The sequence below is a fragment of the Sugiyamaella lignohabitans genome, chromosome B (genome assembly GCF_001640025.1).
Source record: "Sugiyamaella lignohabitans strain CBS 10342 chromosome B, complete sequence".
Classification (NCBI taxonomy): Eukaryota; Fungi; Ascomycota; class Dipodascomycetes; order Dipodascales; family Trichomonascaceae; genus Sugiyamaella; species Sugiyamaella lignohabitans.
The window spans coordinates 2216417-2234484 of NC_031674.1; the positions used below are offsets into that span (position 1 = coordinate 2216417).

General features: G+C 46.7%; 4 protein-coding genes across 4 annotated transcripts; 3 read left to right on the forward strand and 1 right to left on the reverse strand.

The window, feature by feature from the left end:
• Positions 1-1032, forward strand: LYS9 (saccharopine dehydrogenase (NADP+, L-glutamate-forming); the record flags this gene model as incomplete). Its single annotated transcript, XM_018879657.1, has 1 exon — positions 1-1032. The coding sequence occupies one exon, from the start codon at positions 1-3 to the stop codon at positions 1030-1032; it is 1032 nt and encodes a 343-aa protein (XP_018737553.1).
• A 298-nt stretch (positions 1033-1330) lies between these two features.
• On the reverse strand, positions 1331-1942 carry AWJ20_2697 (Pre-mRNA-splicing factor 38A; the record flags this gene model as incomplete). Its single annotated transcript, XM_018879658.1, has 1 exon — positions 1331-1942. One exon carries the CDS (start codon positions 1940-1942, stop codon positions 1331-1333), a length of 612 nt encoding a protein of 203 aa, XP_018737554.1.
• A 7502-nt stretch (positions 1943-9444) lies between these two features.
• Positions 9445-10560, forward strand: AWJ20_2698 (uncharacterized protein; the record flags this gene model as incomplete). The annotated part of the gene is made up of 1 exon (XM_018879659.1): positions 9445-10560. One exon carries the CDS (start codon positions 9445-9447, stop codon positions 10558-10560), a length of 1116 nt encoding a protein of 371 aa, XP_018737555.1.
• A 2507-nt stretch (positions 10561-13067) lies between these two features.
• Positions 13068-14504, forward strand: UTR2 (Utr2p; the record flags this gene model as incomplete). Its single annotated transcript, XM_018879660.1, has 1 exon — positions 13068-14504. The coding sequence occupies one exon, from the start codon at positions 13068-13070 to the stop codon at positions 14502-14504; it is 1437 nt and encodes a 478-aa protein (XP_018737556.1).
• Positions 14505-18068: the final 3564 nt, after the last annotated feature.

Here is an 18068-nt window from a genome sequence, read left to right on the forward strand (position 1 = left end):
ATGCTTGAGTTGCAGGAAGAGGCCGTGAAGGCAGGAATCGTTGTTTTCAACGAGATCGGTCTTGATCCCGGTATTGACCACTTGTACGCTGTCAAGACCATTGACGAGGTTCACAAGCAAGGTGGTAAGATCATTTCTTTCTTGTCTTACTGCGGTGGTTTGCCTGCTCCCGAGGACTCGGATAACCCATTGGGTTACAAGTTTTCTTGGTCTTCTCGTGGTGTTCTTTTGGCTTTGAGAAATGCTGCCAAGTACTGGAAGGACGGCAAGATTGTCGAGATCACTGGTGAAGAGCTCATGGCCCACGCCGTTCCATACTACATCTACCCTGGTTACGCATTTGTTGCCTATCCTAACCGTGACTCTACTCCTTATAAGGAGAGATACAACATCCCTGAGGCCCAAGATATTGTCCGTGGTACTTTGAGATACCAGGGATTCCCCGAGTTCGTCAAGGTTCTTGTTGATATTGGATTCCTTTCCGACGACAAGGTCGACTACCTTTCCAAGCCCATTGCCTGGAAGGACGCTCTTGCCCAACTTTTGGGCTCTTCTTCTACCGACGAGAAGGATCTCATCTGGGCCATCTCTTCCAAGACCAAGTTCAAGAGCACTGCTGAGAAGGATAGAATCATTGCCGGTCTTAAGTGGCTTGGTGTCTTCTCTGACGCCCACATCACTCCCCGTAACAACCCTCTTGACACTTTGTGTGCCACTTTGGAGGAAAAGATGCAATTCGAGGAGGGCGAGAAGGATCTTGTCATGCTCCAACACAAGTTTGTCATCGAATGGGCTGACGGCAAGAAGGAGACCCGTACCTCGACCTTGGTTGAGAACGGTAACCCTGCCGGCTACTCTGCCATGGCCAAGCTCGTTGGTGTTCCTTGTGCTGTTGCCGTTCTCCAGGTCCTTAACGGCACTATCAAGACCCCCGGTGTCCATGCCCCTGTCACCCCTGAGTTTGCTTATCCTTTGATGAAGCAACTCAAGGAGGACTACGGCATCGAGCTCAAGGAGAAGACTGTTTCTTAAATATATACATGTTAATAAATAATACACGAGGTGCCAAGTTTTGGTGGATGGGACCCTGCCTCCGGCGGCTGGGGCTTCGCCCCAGACCCCGCTGCTCCTCTCGCTGCGCTCGAGTCGGGTGCCTACGGGACAGCAGCGTTTATAATACAACCTCAAATAGCCACATATGACAGCAGAAAGGTGTCAAGACAAAGCTGGTAAGGTTAGAGGGTGGTCTACCGACAGCACCTCAATTCGAAAGCTCAGCATGCTCAAAATGGTCAACCCATTCAACCATCTAAATAAAGGCAGGTTGAGATCATTCTCCACCGGATTCTGAGTCGGAATCTGAGTCTGAGTCTGATTCGAGTGGCGATTTGTATGGCTCCAATTTGCCCATATCTTCGAGGGCGATTCTCTTGGGCAGTCGCGGCAGCGTGGTATCACACACTCGAGTTCCAGTCAGTAATGAGTCAACAAATTCATCCATATACGTCAGCTTGACAGACGAGGTCGTTCGTAATCTCAGTTTACGGTAGTCCTGGAGAAGCGGCTCAAGCAATGAGTAGACATGCTCTGCAGGAAAAAACAGTCGAACATAGAACGCGGCAATGGCTCGAAGATACTTGAAATCAAGCTGATTCAAGTACTCTAGAATGATCTCCTCTTCAGGCTGAAGCTGAATCAGTTTGAAGGTAAGACATAAAAATGGGCTCACTCGCTGGTTGGCGTAATGGCCACCAATGAACTGTAGGTCAACTGCTTTGTCACACAGCGTGGCAGCATCCAGCCCGAAACACTGCTCTTTCCAATATAGCGATTCATAAATCCGTTCTCTGACGATTTTCTCTATTAGTGTGGCAGGATTAATGTCATGAATCGACTTGGCCCCATGGACAATGCCTCTGTCCACAATATACCTATCGGACATTGTTAGATGAGAGTCGCTAACTTTCTGTGATCTGGTGAAGCGGCTGAAAGTTTCACATCTACACAGGAACACCGTCATGCCTATCGCTCTAGATCTCATAAACTTTTCGCTGTCCTGACTCTATTAGATTACCTTTATACTACGTCACTTTAAATTTAATGATCAAAATGACTAGGATGACGTCAGGCAGGCTTTTTCGCTAGAGTAATACCAGCACCGCAAGCTGTCCAGGGATCCGGGGATATAATTTTCAACAAGCTATGAGGTTTCTTTCATTAAACAAGCCTGAAAGTGTCCAAATATGTCGTGTAACATGCTAGTGGAAACCACGACCAACGACTCGAGTGTAGCGAGAGGAGCCACGGGGTCTGGGGCGGAGCCCCGGCCGGAGGCGTGAAGCCGGCAAAAAGGCACTCATTAGATTGCAAAACGACGGCGATATCGGTATTAATGAACCGTAAAACTGGGAAGGATGATGGGTAGGTGTCATCTGGTGAATTTTCGCACAGGGATTTACATTGATGCAGGGATCATGCAGGCCCTGCGTCTGATAACGCAAGGCTGTGCATTATTTGTTTACATGCGTACCCCTGAGATAGCTGGTCCGAACCCGAGTGTGTGGGTTCAGGATAGAAAATAACGGATCCAACCACACACTGGTGACGGAAGATGTTTGGCAATGAACACAGCTGTTCGTTGACTGTCAATTGACTCCAATTATGGGCGTTTTGACGGGTGGTTCATAGGTGGACCCTGAGGACCCTGGATGCACGGATGCGCCGCTGCGGGTAAGGGGATCATGTGCTCTGTGCTCGCTGATTATTTGAATGATGCATGAATTCCCACTTTCTGCTTCTTTCTTCTCTCTTTTCTCTTTTTTCTTCTCCAGTAGGAAAGTGTGTGAAAGGACTGCAAGACTCGTTAAGGACTGTTTTTAGGATTATTTTTACCTGATTTTTCGGTTGAATCACTATTTATCAACTGTTTGTGAACATTACTATTAGTTTGTTGTTTGCAATGATTGGGTACACTCAGTGTGTCAATTGGCTGTTTGGGCTGTTTAAGCCGAGGGAGACTATGTCTAAGGAACTTGTTGTGTTTGTTGAGCCTTACAAGGAGTTGGCAGTGATTGAGAAGGTTATTAAAGATGTTATTGTGAGTGTTAAGGATTTGGTTGTTGTTATTCCTAGTTGCCAAGACTTGGTTGTTGTTGTTCCTACTTGTCAAGACTTGGTTGATGTTGTTCCCACTTGTAAAGACTTGGTGGTTGTTACTAGGGAGTTTTCACCAATGCCAGTTGTTATTGCGAATTTGAATAGATATTTCATTCCCAGTTGTATTCGTTTGATTATCAGTTTATTATTTGGGCTGATTATATTTTCAATGGTATATCGGAAAGAGATACACCAATTTGGTTGGCATTACTGGTCTACTGTGAAAGTTGTTGTTTGTAGGGCGGTCCAGGAAGAAGTGGCCCCGATTATTGACGCATGGTATTATATCTCACACCAAGAAATGTCCCCGATTATTGAGAGATGGAATTATATTTCAGAACAGATTCACAAGTTGAAGAAACAAGTCAGCAGTTGGGGAGTTAGAGCCCAATCAGGGGATGATGAACACGAACAATTGAGAGACCAGGAAGAAAACCACGCAGAGACTGAGCCCAGCCAAGAAGAAGAAGAAGAACCGGCAACCAGCACAGTGGAACCTTATCCGGACTACTTTGAACCTGACGCCGAGAGTGGCTACAGTATTGAGTTGTGTGAAACATTAGTTGAAAGTCAATTCACGGTGAAAGAAGAAGAACCAGTCAAGTTCAAATTTTCAATGGCCCCCATCGTTATCCCACAACAAACATTTGGTGAACGTCTATATGGGGCACTCAGACCCCGGGGCGCAGATGAAGTATTAGGTATCAAAGACTTTCAATCATCATCACTGTATTATCATTATCGGTTCAGTACTAAGATCGATGGTATCAAGCGGGCATTTTGGGCCCCTATCAGTCAACCTCCACCACCTCTTCCACTTTCATCCTCACCACCTGGCTCCTCTTCCGGGAGCTTGGATGGTACCCAGTTAAACTACTGATTGAATGTCAGACTGATCTAGCGTCCCATTAATTCTGGTCCACATCTCTACATCAAGGCACTTCGGTTCTATTTTGTTCCAACACTTGTAATTTCCGGTTCCTGAAACGACAAATGGTGTTTCGCGCCTCCTTGGCTGCGATTCATCGATCAACGACATTGGAAGAACACTGTTTATGCGCCTCCTTGGCTGCGATTCAGTGATGGAACCCCAATCGGAAAGAGAATCGGAATTACTTTGATCTAGGAAGTAACAGAAGTCGCCCAGTAGTAGAGACCAATGAAATGGAGGCGCTAACGATCAGTCGGACAGAATCAGTAAAACAATCACAATTATTTATTAATAGACGGACACCAGGACTAATTATGACTTTAACTCTTTTGTACTTTATTCTTTGTAATAGCATCAATAAAATTTTAATTATAATATTTTTCACAGAGCTACCAGCAACTAGAAGAGCCGGAGGCTCATGCACATTTAGTTTACAAAAGAAGAGATAATATTAATCAAGTAAGAACCTTTAAGGCAAGAGAGATGAGACCAGAATACAAGGCCAGATCAGTAGTTAATGGCCAAGTTGATCAAGACTGATCAATGCTAGTGCATGGGATGACACGGAGTAATCTGTATTCTGTTCAGTAGTGATAGTAATTCCATGCGGAATGAAATAAATAGGAGGAGCTCGGATGACACGATGCAAGTTGCGTTGGCCTGGCAGTACTCCTTAATAATAATAATAATGAGTGGTGACACGATACAACTGATGCTCTGAGCACTAGTGTTCCTCACTTGGATAATAAATAGATGTGGTTTGGAGGCAATCTTACTCCTTTAGTTCAAAACTCTGAGCGTGTAATATGTTCTGAATGGTGCAAAAGACCAGTCGTCCAGCAACATTGATGTGAATGCGGTTTACCTCCATTGCTATCTCGTTCCCTTGAAAATCTTTATCGCAGCCGGAAAAAGATCGTTCATCTTCCTTATGAGGTGATGGGTAAAAATCAACCACCTTTTGTTGCGAAATATCGCAGTACTCTTGTTTCTTTCACCCTAACGTCTATCTTATCTTATCTTATCGTACGGTACCCCTGAATACATACACCTTACATGACCATTGACAGTTCTGCGCCAGTCGTAGGGCCATTTCTTAACCCTATCTATCTATATGTATATATATATATATACCATTGGCCACTATGTAACTTGGGACTTGATTTGATGAACAAAATCGCTCTAGAAGTTACATCAACTATGACGACTCAAACGGACTCAGCAGTGGAACTTCCGCTGAACGCTTCGAGCGAGGTGCGAAGTTATATTACTTATTTGAAAGAAATTCTCACAGCCGCTAGGGCCTCAGCGTCGCCTTCGTAAAGTGACCTGTCCAACTACTTTAATGAAAGAGCTAACGCCCGTCCGGGGGAGTTGTATTTCAAACACCGCTTCAACTCAACTTCTCCGTTTATGGATATTCGCATGTGGTTTGTTACAGTGAGAGAAATCCTCAAACAATATCCTTATGCCGACAATCTAGAATGTTTCATTCTAGTTGTCATTCCGCGATTACCGCTAATATGAGCATGAGTGCGCGACTTCACGTTGACGAAATTAGCGAAAATTCATGGGGTACTTTTCAAGACGCCGTTATAGATCTGTTTAGCGCTTACTTGACAGCTGAAGACTACCATTATGCCATTTAAAAGAGCCTGGACAAGTTTCGGGTCACACCATGAGCGCATATGACCGCATTGGGGTCCTTTTACTCCATCTGCCACGGAGTACACCTGCCAGGAGGCCCAGCTTAGCCCTACATCCCGGGAAACTCAGACTACATCTTTCTTTAAAAACTTGGCGACAATGCCACAGTCCCGGACATCGAGAAAGCACTGTTGGAGTTCCTACAGAATAATAGTCCTCCATTTAAAGCAACCAACTAAAAAGAAGGCTCCCCGAAACTCTCGGTTAGGGAACGATAAGGTGTTCGATCCCACAACAATTCGCAGTGTTGTTTGAAGATTCCAAAATACCGTGGTACCACCTAAGTTCAATGTATAATAACCACCAGCCTTATAAAGAGGTCAGGGCTACGTCTGATAGATAAGACTAGTCTGGACGAAACGCTAATATGACTCCTCTAAGTTACTGAGACGGAGAGTTGATAAATAAGTAGGGGTAGGAATGAAGTAAACACTTAAAAATTAGATTCTAGGATCTGAGTGGACTAGAGAAGATTGGCGGTACTGCATGATACATATGCAAGATAGAGACGCGAGAAACCCAGACCTCCTAGCTCATCGCCGATCAACTAAGCGTGATCGATGAAGACAAAGAAATAAAATGGACTCCAATTTTTGTATATAAACATAAACATAAAATTCTAAATAATGGTCATTTGATTGAGTGGAACTCCATGACAACTTGACGATATGAGTCGCGTGCAGCGTGTTCAGCCCTTCTGTATTTCAGTGATCGAGAGTATCTTATGTCAGAGATCAAGCATACCATGTCTGGGCTCTTGCATACCTTTTGAAAATGGGGACATAAATGGGGCCTGTGGCCCGTGCATCCATTTATTAACTTATTTATTTATTTGAACGTGCTAATGAGCCAGCGGCTCTAGCGGCTTCAACTCCACCCACATCTGCTCTTTTCACCTTTCTTTCTCCTTTTTATCATTGATAGGTCGTTTGAATCGCAGATAAAGTTTGATATCGTCGATTTCCAACCTTTCTGAGATTATTGCGCTTGTGTTTGTGATTGTCACTACTACTATTGTTCTATTATTTTCGTTGTTATTCTTGTGTAAATTGAGTAATAATGATTGAGATTATTTCTGGTCTTTCCACTTTTGAGACTTTTATTTGTGTTGCCTTCACTATTATCTGGGATATTTCTGCTTACAAGGTGATTGAAGATGCAAGAAGTTTTATATTTGGTAATCTGGGAATCGTGCTTTCTGAAGTCAAGACAATTCAGAAAGTACAGGGGATAAGGAAGAAGAATTGGGAGAGAGAATGGAGAAAAAAAGAGGAAGTCAATGAAACTCAAGAAAGAAAGCAACGTGGCCCAGGCAGTCCAGGAGTACCAGGAGCCCGAGGAAGATTCCCCAATCGTGGTAATCCAGGAATCCAACTTGTCTGTATTTGCAAAAGTTGCCAACAAACTTGTCCGGGGTATTTGTGTGGCATCCATACTCACACCACCTTCAAGAGTTGTACGAGCCAAGATAAGAAGGGCTTTAAAACATGTTAAACCAGAGCTTCCAGATCCCGTACGACCATGGCGCGTACAACAGGAGTCTATTCCAGGAGTTCCCAAAAAGAAGTGGACCAAGGGCCAGAAATTATTTTGGAAAAAGAAAATCGTTGTCAAGGAGAACAACCCTCACGCTACTAAATAAGGGAATAGTGGGTGCAAGTGGTTCCACAGAAACACAGAACACAATTGTCATCATTCACTGGTACGAAGAGTTTTGAGCAATTATCATGTATGGACCTGTGGCTCGAATAACGGTGTGTCTCAAAGTCATTCACTAATTCCAACTGGCCCAAGCTAGTTCTGGTATTTCATAAAGAACATTGGCACTATCTTACGCTGGTTTCAGAATTAGAATAGTCGGAAGCTGCACCTTACGCTTGATGCCCTTAAGTTGAGCCAGTAGTATTCATCCCGAGTGGTACTGAGATAGCTAGTCAAGCAGAGTCTCAATCTTACAACTTCAACACCAGTGGTCACTACATCCACAGATGTTGAACACGCACCTGGATCACCATTACAAATCAGCTCAACTTTTCGTATCCCCATTCATTGGAATCATTGTGGCGGATAGAATATGTCATCCAAGCCTAGCATCATTTATTTCTTGGCATTCTGTGGAATCTTGGGGACAGAGCACAACTTGCATCCTGCCTCCCACCCATTATTTACTTTTTGTTATTGACCGGAACACTAGGACATTAGGACAGAGCACAACCTGCATCGTCACTCCTCGTTTATTAGTTGCCCAGAGCCATCTTCAGGACAGCGCACAGCTTGCATTGCGTCTCCTACTTATTTAGCATCATTCCACGTGGACCCACTTTGGAACAGGGCACCACTTGCATCGTGACATCCATTATGTGGATCTTCGTTTTATTTATTATCATTACATGATGGAATCCATTGAGTCGGAGAGAACACTATTTCATATTCACAGTCTCAAATAAATGCTCATCAATTTTGATCACCCCCCCTTGACCATATTCTACTACTTTGGTCGCTATAGTCGTTCTCTCTCTAACCGCAATGGTTTATAACTTGTATTAATATTAATTTCTTTGTTTTTTAGTACAAATGCAGCAGCGTCCAGTATATCTCTATAGCTATCTTCTATCTTGAGAGGGCAAGGTAATTAGAAAAACCTGGGGCTATTTAGTAACCACATTTACCCAGGTCCTTGACAAGTCAGACCATTGAACCTAGTTCTAATAAGTGGTATTCTAGTATTCTAGTATTCTATACTATGAGTAATTTAGACGGGGGAAGCAGGCTCCAACGGTTGCCCCGCCCTGTGCTTCTATACTGCATGATGCACGTCGGTCAATTCAACGTCAGCGGGCGGGGTGGTGAGAAGACGACAAAAAGATAGTGAACAGCTAATATTTCAACAATTCGTAAAATTCAAATTTGATAGGTAACTTCAAACTAGATCGAAAATAGCCAGTCCCAACTTGGACATATGTAGATAACGCAGTTAATCTTGTCGTTTATCGCACAAACCTCGATTTGGTACGACTCTGGCGATTGGGGGTATCAAGAGTCCAGGCAGCTGTTTGGACCTTGCTAACAGCGAAATATCGTGAGTATCTTGTTGGGTATTGCTTGGCATGGGATATTGACATGTTGGCATACCCGATAAGTGCAGCAACGGTTATGCCGTGGATCAAGCAGGTATCAAGTAGCTTCGATCGAGTCAGTTCATCTCAAACAACTTAAACATTATTACTCGGTAATAATAAAACTATATCAAACGAGCAAACAAATAAGTTTATAGTTGCGGATATGTGTGCCTTATAAACTTTAATATATAGAGGTGATATCATATAATGTCTCTTAAACACTTGTATATTCCCCACTTAACAACAAGCTGGGGCAATATGTAGCATGCCTTGCAGGGACGGAATATAATTACCAAGCACAGCAAAAATCACTACATTAGTAGGTAAGTTCGGATCTCGGATTTCGGTACTTTTTAATCGGAGAACAAAAAAGTAGCATCTTATTACCACACCAATCAGTGCGCCCTGGTAAAGCTCTTGTCTAAACTTCACTACACATTTTCGATATTAAAACTGATTAGTATTACATTGTTTCAGTAAATAAAGCAATTGTCGCTCACTGTCAAATAATTTCCTGTCAAGAATACAAAAATGTCATCAATCCCTACTACACAAAGTGCATATGTTATTAATGGAGCTAAGGGCGAGGTCAAGTCAGTGGCCGTTCCTAAGCTTGCTTCAGGTCAAGTTCTCATCAAGAACGAGGCAGTAGCTATCAATCCAACTGATTGGAAACATGTGGACTTTCAATTGGGTGTTGATGGAGCCATTGTCGGTTGCGACGTTGCTGGCACTGTCGTAGCTGTTGGTGAGGATGTTAAAGGAGTCAAAGTTGGCGACCAATTGTTTGGTCTTGTTTCGGGAGCTTCTGCCATTACTCCTGAAAACGGCGGTTTTGCCGAGTACTCTGCTATTTACGCTGATAGATCTTTAAAGGTTGGTAACAAATTGGAACATGCCAAGGGTGATTCACTTCCTGCTGGTCCTGTTACCACCTGGGAGGGAGCTGCTTCGTTGCCAGTTGGTTTGATTACCAGTTTGATTGGTTTTGTACACTGGGCTAAGCTACCTATCCACCACGAGTCCAAGTTCAACGACCAGTACTTCCTTGTTTGGGGAGGAGCCTCTTCATTGGGTCAATTGGTTATCCAATTTGCGAAGAAGGTTGGTTTCAAGGTGATTGCTACTGCTTCTTCTCACAACTTCGACCTTCTCAAGGAGCTCGGTGCTGAAGCAGTGTTTGATTACCATGACAAGGATGTGTTGGAGCAGATCTCCAAGCACGCTGGTGACGACATCACCTATGCTTACGACACTATCACTACACCTCCTACCACCTTAAATGTATACTCAGTTCTGTCCAAGACCCGTGAGAGTGTTTTGCTCACCTCGCTGAACTTCGATGAGAAGACTATCAAGGAGGTCAACCCCAAGGTCAAGGCCATTGACTTCCCCCTGGCATACCTTGCAATTGACAAGAAGAAGAAGTTCGGCGCTACTGGATTCGAGATCTCCAGCCCCGCCGGTTTGTTTGAGGATACAGTTAAAGGAGTCAGCGAGGTCAACGAGGGCTATGCCAAAGATCCTGCCTACCTCCGTCACATCCCTGTCAAGATTGTCCGCGGCGGCCTCTCTGCTCTCGACGAGGCTCTCGACATTGTTCGCCAGGGCAAGAACTCCGGTGTCAAGATTGTAGTCCCTCTCTAACCGCTCTACATTAACTTATATCTTTAAAATACACGATTTATGCCCGTCAAGCCCACCCACATCACTAGACCCCCCTCACAAGAAACCCCCCACAGAACACATGCGTCCAGACCCCCTCCCCCCCAAACTAGCTAAATATAAACCGTTAACGCTCGACAGGGCACTTTCCCAGACCACGCCATACTATCTTTAGGACCGACACACGCTGCTAAAATTAACAGCCAAACCTCAATCAGGCTAAACCAGGGGCACCTGCCCCGTGCTCTACGAGCGGGTTGCGGGCCTGCCTCCGGCGGCTGGGGCTTAGCCCCAGACCCCACTGCTCCTCTCGCTGCGCTCGAGTCGGTTCCGTCGACGGTCCCAGCAGTCTCCTGCGAAGCAGGAGCCACGGGGTCTGGGGCGGAGCCCCAGCCGCTGGAAGCCGCACCCTACACCCGCGAGACAGGAACTGGCCCTGATCTCAGTGTGAATTGCCTGATTCCAGCTGCCACAGAAAGCCAAGATAATTTTAGTTGTGCGGTGAGGGGCCGTTGGGGTGACGTATAACCTAGCCCAAGACGTGGTGTGTCGATGACGCTAGGACGAAACGAGGGTGCGGCAGGCAGATTGGAAATTGGCTAATTTTAGAGTTTGGCAAAAATGCGGAAATATGTAAACAAACAGCGGGCAACGTGAAAAATTTAACGGCTGGGCCGACCGATTTTATACGTGGTGAACGGGATATTATCACGGGAGCAAGTTAGTAGTGGGAGCAACCAAGCTCGTCGTCGACACGCATCGATTTCAGGTATCGAGAATGAGAAGAAAAGCCCGAGTTTGTGAGTGAAGTTTCTCCTGTAAAAGGGGTGCAAAGAACCAGTGAGCCGGTTTACAGATTGTGACGTGCGAGTGACAATGACGAGTCCTCTGAGCCGCGAACAGGAGCCTGCCTGCCCAGGTGGGCCAGCAGGAGCCAAAAGAGTAAGATCGGAAGTGTCAGCTGCTGTCCGATAAAGCGAGTCTGCCAGGGAACCTGAAACGCAGCTGCAAGTGCACCTGGAGTCCAAACCTCGTATTTCGCGCTGGCTGCGATGCTGATCCAGCGCGATCTGTTGTTTGGGAGATCCTGTCAGAAATCAGGGCAGGGGCGAACCCTTGATCGCAGGATCGGCTCTCCGGGGGCACGAAGCAGTTGAGCGTCTGTTCAGGAGGTGGTCATTTATCCACACTTTTTGTCCTTTTTTTTACGTAAATGCACACAAATCTTATAACTACCTTCCAACCGGAACAACCTAGTCCCTCGAGTTACAAACTCCGTTCCCGGAAGCCTACTGGCAATAGAGTTGCAGTGGTTGGCGAAGCGTGAATGCCCCCTCAAGCGGGACGTGCGGGCCATCCGTCCCTCCATCTCAGCACTTCCGGCATGTAGCAGCAGCGTAAACTCCCCCCCGGCATCAGCCCACCAGTGCCTCCGGCGGCTGGGGCTCCGCCCCAGACCCCGTAGCTCCTGCTTCGCAGGAGAATGGTGGCACCGTCGACGGCCCGACTCGAGCGAAGCGAGAGGAGCAGCGGGGTCTGGGGCGGAGCCCCAGCCGCCGGAGGCACGACCCCTCTGACCCGATGTTGCTATTTTTACACATGGACCCTTTTTCCTGACATATATGCAAGGCGGCCATTTTTATATATAGGATTAAAATGACTCGTAGGCCCTTCCCAACCCCGGTCAGGGTCGGTCCCACTTGCCAGCATGCACACTACCCCTGTACCCCTCTGTTTAGGCAGAGGGTTTGAAACCTTAGTGGGGAGCGCCCCCCCCAAAATAGCACCCCACCTGTGGATGGTCCGCACTTTTGTGCATAAACGGCTTTTCAACATGAAAGATTACTGCCCAATTGGGACGAGGCCAATCTCGCTAGCGGCAGGCCTGCTGCATCTAAATATACCCACTAGCCAGAAAAAAAAAACAAACCCCTCCGAGTCGTCCTCGTCCGCTGAGTTACATATAAACAGACGCTGCATATGTTGGCCTGTATAAATAAACACAGCTGGCACTTGGTGACTGCATCTGGTGTTTTTTCTTCTTTCTTGTTCTACTTTTTGTCGGGTTGTCGGACTTCATACAGTTTGTTAGAATTAGTGAGACCGGTGTTTTATTTACACTAAACCTTCATTAAACACAGACCAGTCGTTCTGTTTTGATTGAAAATTCTAATTCGTTCGTTCGAAATTTGACCAATTTTTTTTCTTGGTCGATATTTCTTGCTATTTGTAATCGTTGGTTTGATATATTATTCAACGGTTATTTTTGTTGGTTTGACTTATTAAACTGATCTTTGGTTGGTTTTTGGAATTCATCCTAACTTTTTCGTTTCATTCGTGATTAGATCAATCCGATTGATCCATCCAAAGTCGTCGTTTGAACGAGAAATTTTTTTTCTCCTTAATTTATTTGGATTTGGTCAGTAGCTTTTCACAGCTCTTTGCTTTTATCCGGTTCTTTTATTTCAAACTCACACACATTTATCAAAATGAAGTTTAGCACTGTTATTGCTGCAGTGGCTTCGGTGGGATTTGCTGCTGCTGCTTCGGCCCCCAGCTGTGGTGCTGGTAGCAAATGTCCTAAGGAGTCTCCTTGTTGTGATGCCTATGGCCAATGTGGTTCAGGAGTCAGTTGTTTGGGTGGATGTGACGCTCGTTACTCGTTTGCTGCTGATTCGTGTGCTCCTCAACCCGTTTGTTCCAACGGTGCTGGTACTCATACATTCACCGATGTCAGCGACATCGTATACTACACTCAATACAACGGAGACATTTCCAAGAACCTGTGGTCGTACACCGGTGAGGTTCTTGAGCAAAACAGCTCGGCCGTGCTTACTATGCGCAAGAACACTGTTGGTACTGTTCTGTTCTCCAACTTTTTCATCTGGTATGGAAAGGTTACTGCTGTTATTAAGACTTCTCACTTGGACGGTGTTGTTTCCGACTTTATTCTCATGTCGAACGTCAAGGACGAGATCGATTACGAGTTTGTTGGTAACGACGTCACTGCTGCTCAAACCAACTACTACTTCGAGGGTCTTTTGAACTACGACAACGAATTTACTGCTACTGTTGATAACAGCACCTACGCTAGCTACCACGAGTATACTATTGACTGGCAGGAGGATTCCATCACCTGGTACGTTGATGGCAACGCTGTGCGTACTCTTAACAAGGCCGATACCGTCAACTCTACCACCGGTGTTGCTGAATTCCCTCAAACCCCTGCTCGTATCCAACTGTCTGTGTGGCCCGGTGGTGACTCTTCTGAGCCTCAAGGAACCGTTCAATGGGCTGGTGGTCCAATTGATTGGAACGCTCCTGATCTTTCTGACCCTGGTTACTACTTTGTCGAGGTCGAGTCTGTCACTGTCGACTGTTACGACCCTCCTTCCAGTGCCAACACCACTGGTTCCAAGTCTTATGTTTACACCAATCAAGAGGGTCTTGAGGCCGATGTTTCCATCACTGATGACGACACTACCATCAGTTTGAGCTCTGGATCTTCTTCTGGTTCAACCAGCTCTGGCTTGCCTCTTCAAATCCTGTCTCAAGCTCCTCAGTCCCAAAGCAGCTTGCAGTCCTTGGAGGAGCTTTCTCAAGTGTCCACGGCCCAAACCAAGACCAAGTCTAAGTCCCAGTCTAAGACCCAAGCGATTCCCGTTGTCAGTGCAATTGCCACTTCCACCACTGCTGCTTCGTCCTCTGCTGCTGCCTCGACCTCCGACGACTCGTCTGCCTCTGCCACCGATTCCGCCGACGCTTCTGACTCCACCGGATCTGCCGATGCCACCGACTCTGCTGCCGCCGACAACTCGGCCTCGGCCACCGACTCGGCTGCTAGCACTGCTGCCACTGGCGCTGCTGGCCACCTGGCCGCTCCCCTCTCGGGCCTCGCTGCCGCCCTCCTTGGTCTCGTTCTCTAAACGAGCTTCGCATTATAAAATTGTTGTTCATATTCTGTGTTTCTACTTTCTCTTATAACTAATACACTATTAATCTGTACTGGACGGGGTCCTGCCTCCGGCGGCTGGGGCTCCGCCCCAGACCCCGCTGCTCCTCTCGCTGCGCTCGAGTCGGTTGCGTCGACGGTCCCAGCCATCTCCTGCGGAGCAGGAGCTACGGGGTCTGGGGCAGCGCCCCAGCCGCCGGAGTCTCTCTCACCCCCTGAATGACCCCTGAAAAACGATCGGCGGTCACCGTGCAGGTGGAGAAGGGGGCCAACGGCGGCGGTTGGAGGGGCTGGATGAAATCTGTCGAAACAGGCAGGAGGGGTACCGAGTACGGTACGAATTGGAGTCGGCTTTAGAGGAGGTGTCTTGCCGCTGTATGTATATTGTCGTCAGCTTTGTGTGGCCTTTATAGTAAAATTTATTAGCGGAGAGATTTTATTGCGGGACCCGCCTGTCAGCTTGAGGTGAGATAACCGATTATTGCCGGTCATGGTTTCTGGGTAATAGCCACTACAAACACAGTTAAACTGAAATCAGCTGAGAGATGGATTGTGGTTGGCGGCGGTGGTGGTGGTGGTGGTGGTGGTGGTTCGGCGCTCTGACCGAGACAGGAGCCAAGCCAGGGTTCGGTCGACAAGCATGCCCACCCCTATCTCGCACGGCGGGGCTCTGCCCCTCGCATGGCAGATCGGACAATCGCCAGATCTCAGATCAATTTGTTCTAAACTATGCTAAACGCGAGATCTGGCAGATCGCTTCCGGCCCTGGATTGGGTCTGCATAGCCAGATGCAAGCGGTCATAAACCACAACAACCGGCTGACGGGCTGGTGTGCCCCCGGCGGCTGGGGCTCTGCCCCAGATCCCGTAGCTCCTGCTTCGCAGGAGATGGTTGGGACCGTCGACGGAACCGACTCGAGCGAAGCGAGAGGAGCAGCGGGGTCTGGGGCGGAGCCCCAGCCGCCGGAGGCAGACAGGTTGGCATGCCAATCGATCGGAATCGGCTCGTTCGGTTGGATCTTTGGAGTTCACCGGCCAGAATGTGAGCAGCAGCAACGTCATGTGTGTTTCAGGGGGTGTGGATGTGAGGTAGGGGGCCAGACTCCCAGAAGGGGTGGCAATAAAGAGGTTATGTTTTTTTTTGACAGGAATTCAACCTATCAGAGTGGGTTAGTCGGTGAAAGGTGAAGGCGATATTTTGGAACAGAATAATATCGAGATAATAATATTCGTGCTACTAGCACCAGGTCAGCTAGTGCATTTTGCGCGTGACACGATAGGCACCAAGGCACCGATTGACCGGCGGCCTGGTCAGACCCACAGAGTTGGTTTGTTATGACAACAGGGGGTATGACTGGCTGGCTGGCTGGCTGGGTATAGCATAGTTTTGGCAGGCAGGCAGTCTGCCTTGGCAGGAGCAATAGCCTGTAATTGTATTATTAGGGAATAGTAGCAGCAGTGGTAGCAGCAGTGTTAGTGACAGTGGTATTGGCCGTGGTAGTAGAATTATTAGTTGCAGCAGTAATAGAAGTAGCAGCAATAGCAGCAGTGGCAGTAGTGGTAGTGCTCTTGGTGGTAGTGATAGTGATGTTGGTGCTGATAATACTGTCAGTGGTGGTAGTAAATGGTAGTATTAGTGGCAGTGGTGCTGCTGTAGTGGCGCCATGAGCTATGGCTGTCTGTGATCAATAATAGCGAGAATGCAGCCTAGACAGTTTGTGGTCTTATTCTCTAGTAGTACAGGGACAGACACCCCTGCTGGTGGTTGGTTTTGTGTGGTCGCCTGGAGCTAGCAGCGACGTGTGACCGTTAGGGGTCTGACTTCTCCAGGTGCCAGTAGTGCTATTGCCATGCATGGTGCAGCCAACCATGGTTTGACTTCTTTGTAAGTTTATAGTTACAGTTACAGTTATAGTTTATTTATTTATTTATTTATTTTAGTACTAGTTCTGGAGTGCTGATAGGGGGTTTCCGTACTCAGTAGGGGGGCGGCATGCTCTGGCACGGAGATAACGCCGATTTAGTTTTGCTACTGAATTTTGTGTTGCAGAGCTTTTGTGGTCGTAAACCTTGAAACTGTTAGGAAAATCAAACAATACGCGACAGCTACTAAATCTGGGGTATTTTTTCAACTGCAAAATACAAGTATACAGGTAGTGGAAACCAATTTCTGGCTCGTAGAAATGTCGTTAATAAATCAGTTGATATGCAGCCCTTTTGCATGTGCAGAACGTACCTGTACAGACTAGGCCACGATATGCAGAATAATAAATGCAAGATGCGAGTCTTAGCTAGATCAGACGTTATATCCCTTTCCGTTTCCCCTGTATGCTTGCACATTACCCCCTCCCTCTCTGCCCCCTCCCCTTTCTGCCCCACTGTCTGCAGGAGAATAGCACCGGTATTACTATGAATGATTTGCATTGGATTGTATGTATACATGAGTGTGTTGTGTTAGGTCTGTTACCACTCTGATTTCTACTGTATCCATACGGAGTCCCCAAGTCAGGCTTGACTTTTTCCAGTTGATTCAGTTGTCCTTCTTATTCACACTTTTCTGTGATATAGAAACTGACTTCTGTCTTAAGATTCAGTTTGGGCTAGCAGTTGTTATTATAATAACTCTTTCTAGTTAATACAGTTCGGTACACGACAAGTGCTCAGGGAAAGCGACCCAATCGAGACCTTTACGAACAAGATCTTTTGGTTTGAAATTTCATTCACATTCACAAGGGTAAGTTTTAACAATTCTTCCAATAGGAAGATAAATGGCAGCAAGTGGTTGAACTGGTGGATTTGGATTTGGATTCGGAGCGTGATACGGGTCACAAGTGGTATTGCAAGACATTTACCAAATGATTAAGGTTGAAGGTGAAGGTTGATTGACGCGAAGATACTCATGACCCAGACCGTTACCAGAAGTCTGCTCCTTCAGATCGCTCGACTGAGCTCAGTTAAGCTCAACAGCCAGCACATTTCGGCAAGTATCTCCAACAATGGGTAACTCGTCAACTGGCTAGTCTGTACGCCAACCAGCCAGTCTACAACAAACTGGTCGACGTACAGTAAAGGTTAATTTTACTTGTATGAGAAATGACGAAAGCAGACAGCCAAGCCAGACAGACCACCGGACAGACAGCCTAGACAACCAAGTTGCACCACAGCAAACTCAAGCTCATAAGATGGCTGTTTACATTGACAAAAGACACACGCTAATGGGATATGTACGACTAGCAGGGGCTCACACAGGGGGTCGAATGGTCGAATAGGGTTGACTACGTACTGGACAATGGGTGATACAGGAGACAAGTATGCCGGAATCGTCGTCTGTTCGTGAACTGGGAAACCAAAAGTGACAGCCTCCTCCCGCCGGTAGAAGCACGAACTCGAATCGAGATAACGCACCAGTTTCACTTCGTCGCGCATCATCGTCTATCAACTATATATACACATGGCCGAGACTGGTTTTTTGCCGTAGTTTTTGTGACTCGTGGCTTTTCATCACTCTTTCAACCGCCTTTTCTCCACTCAATTGAATC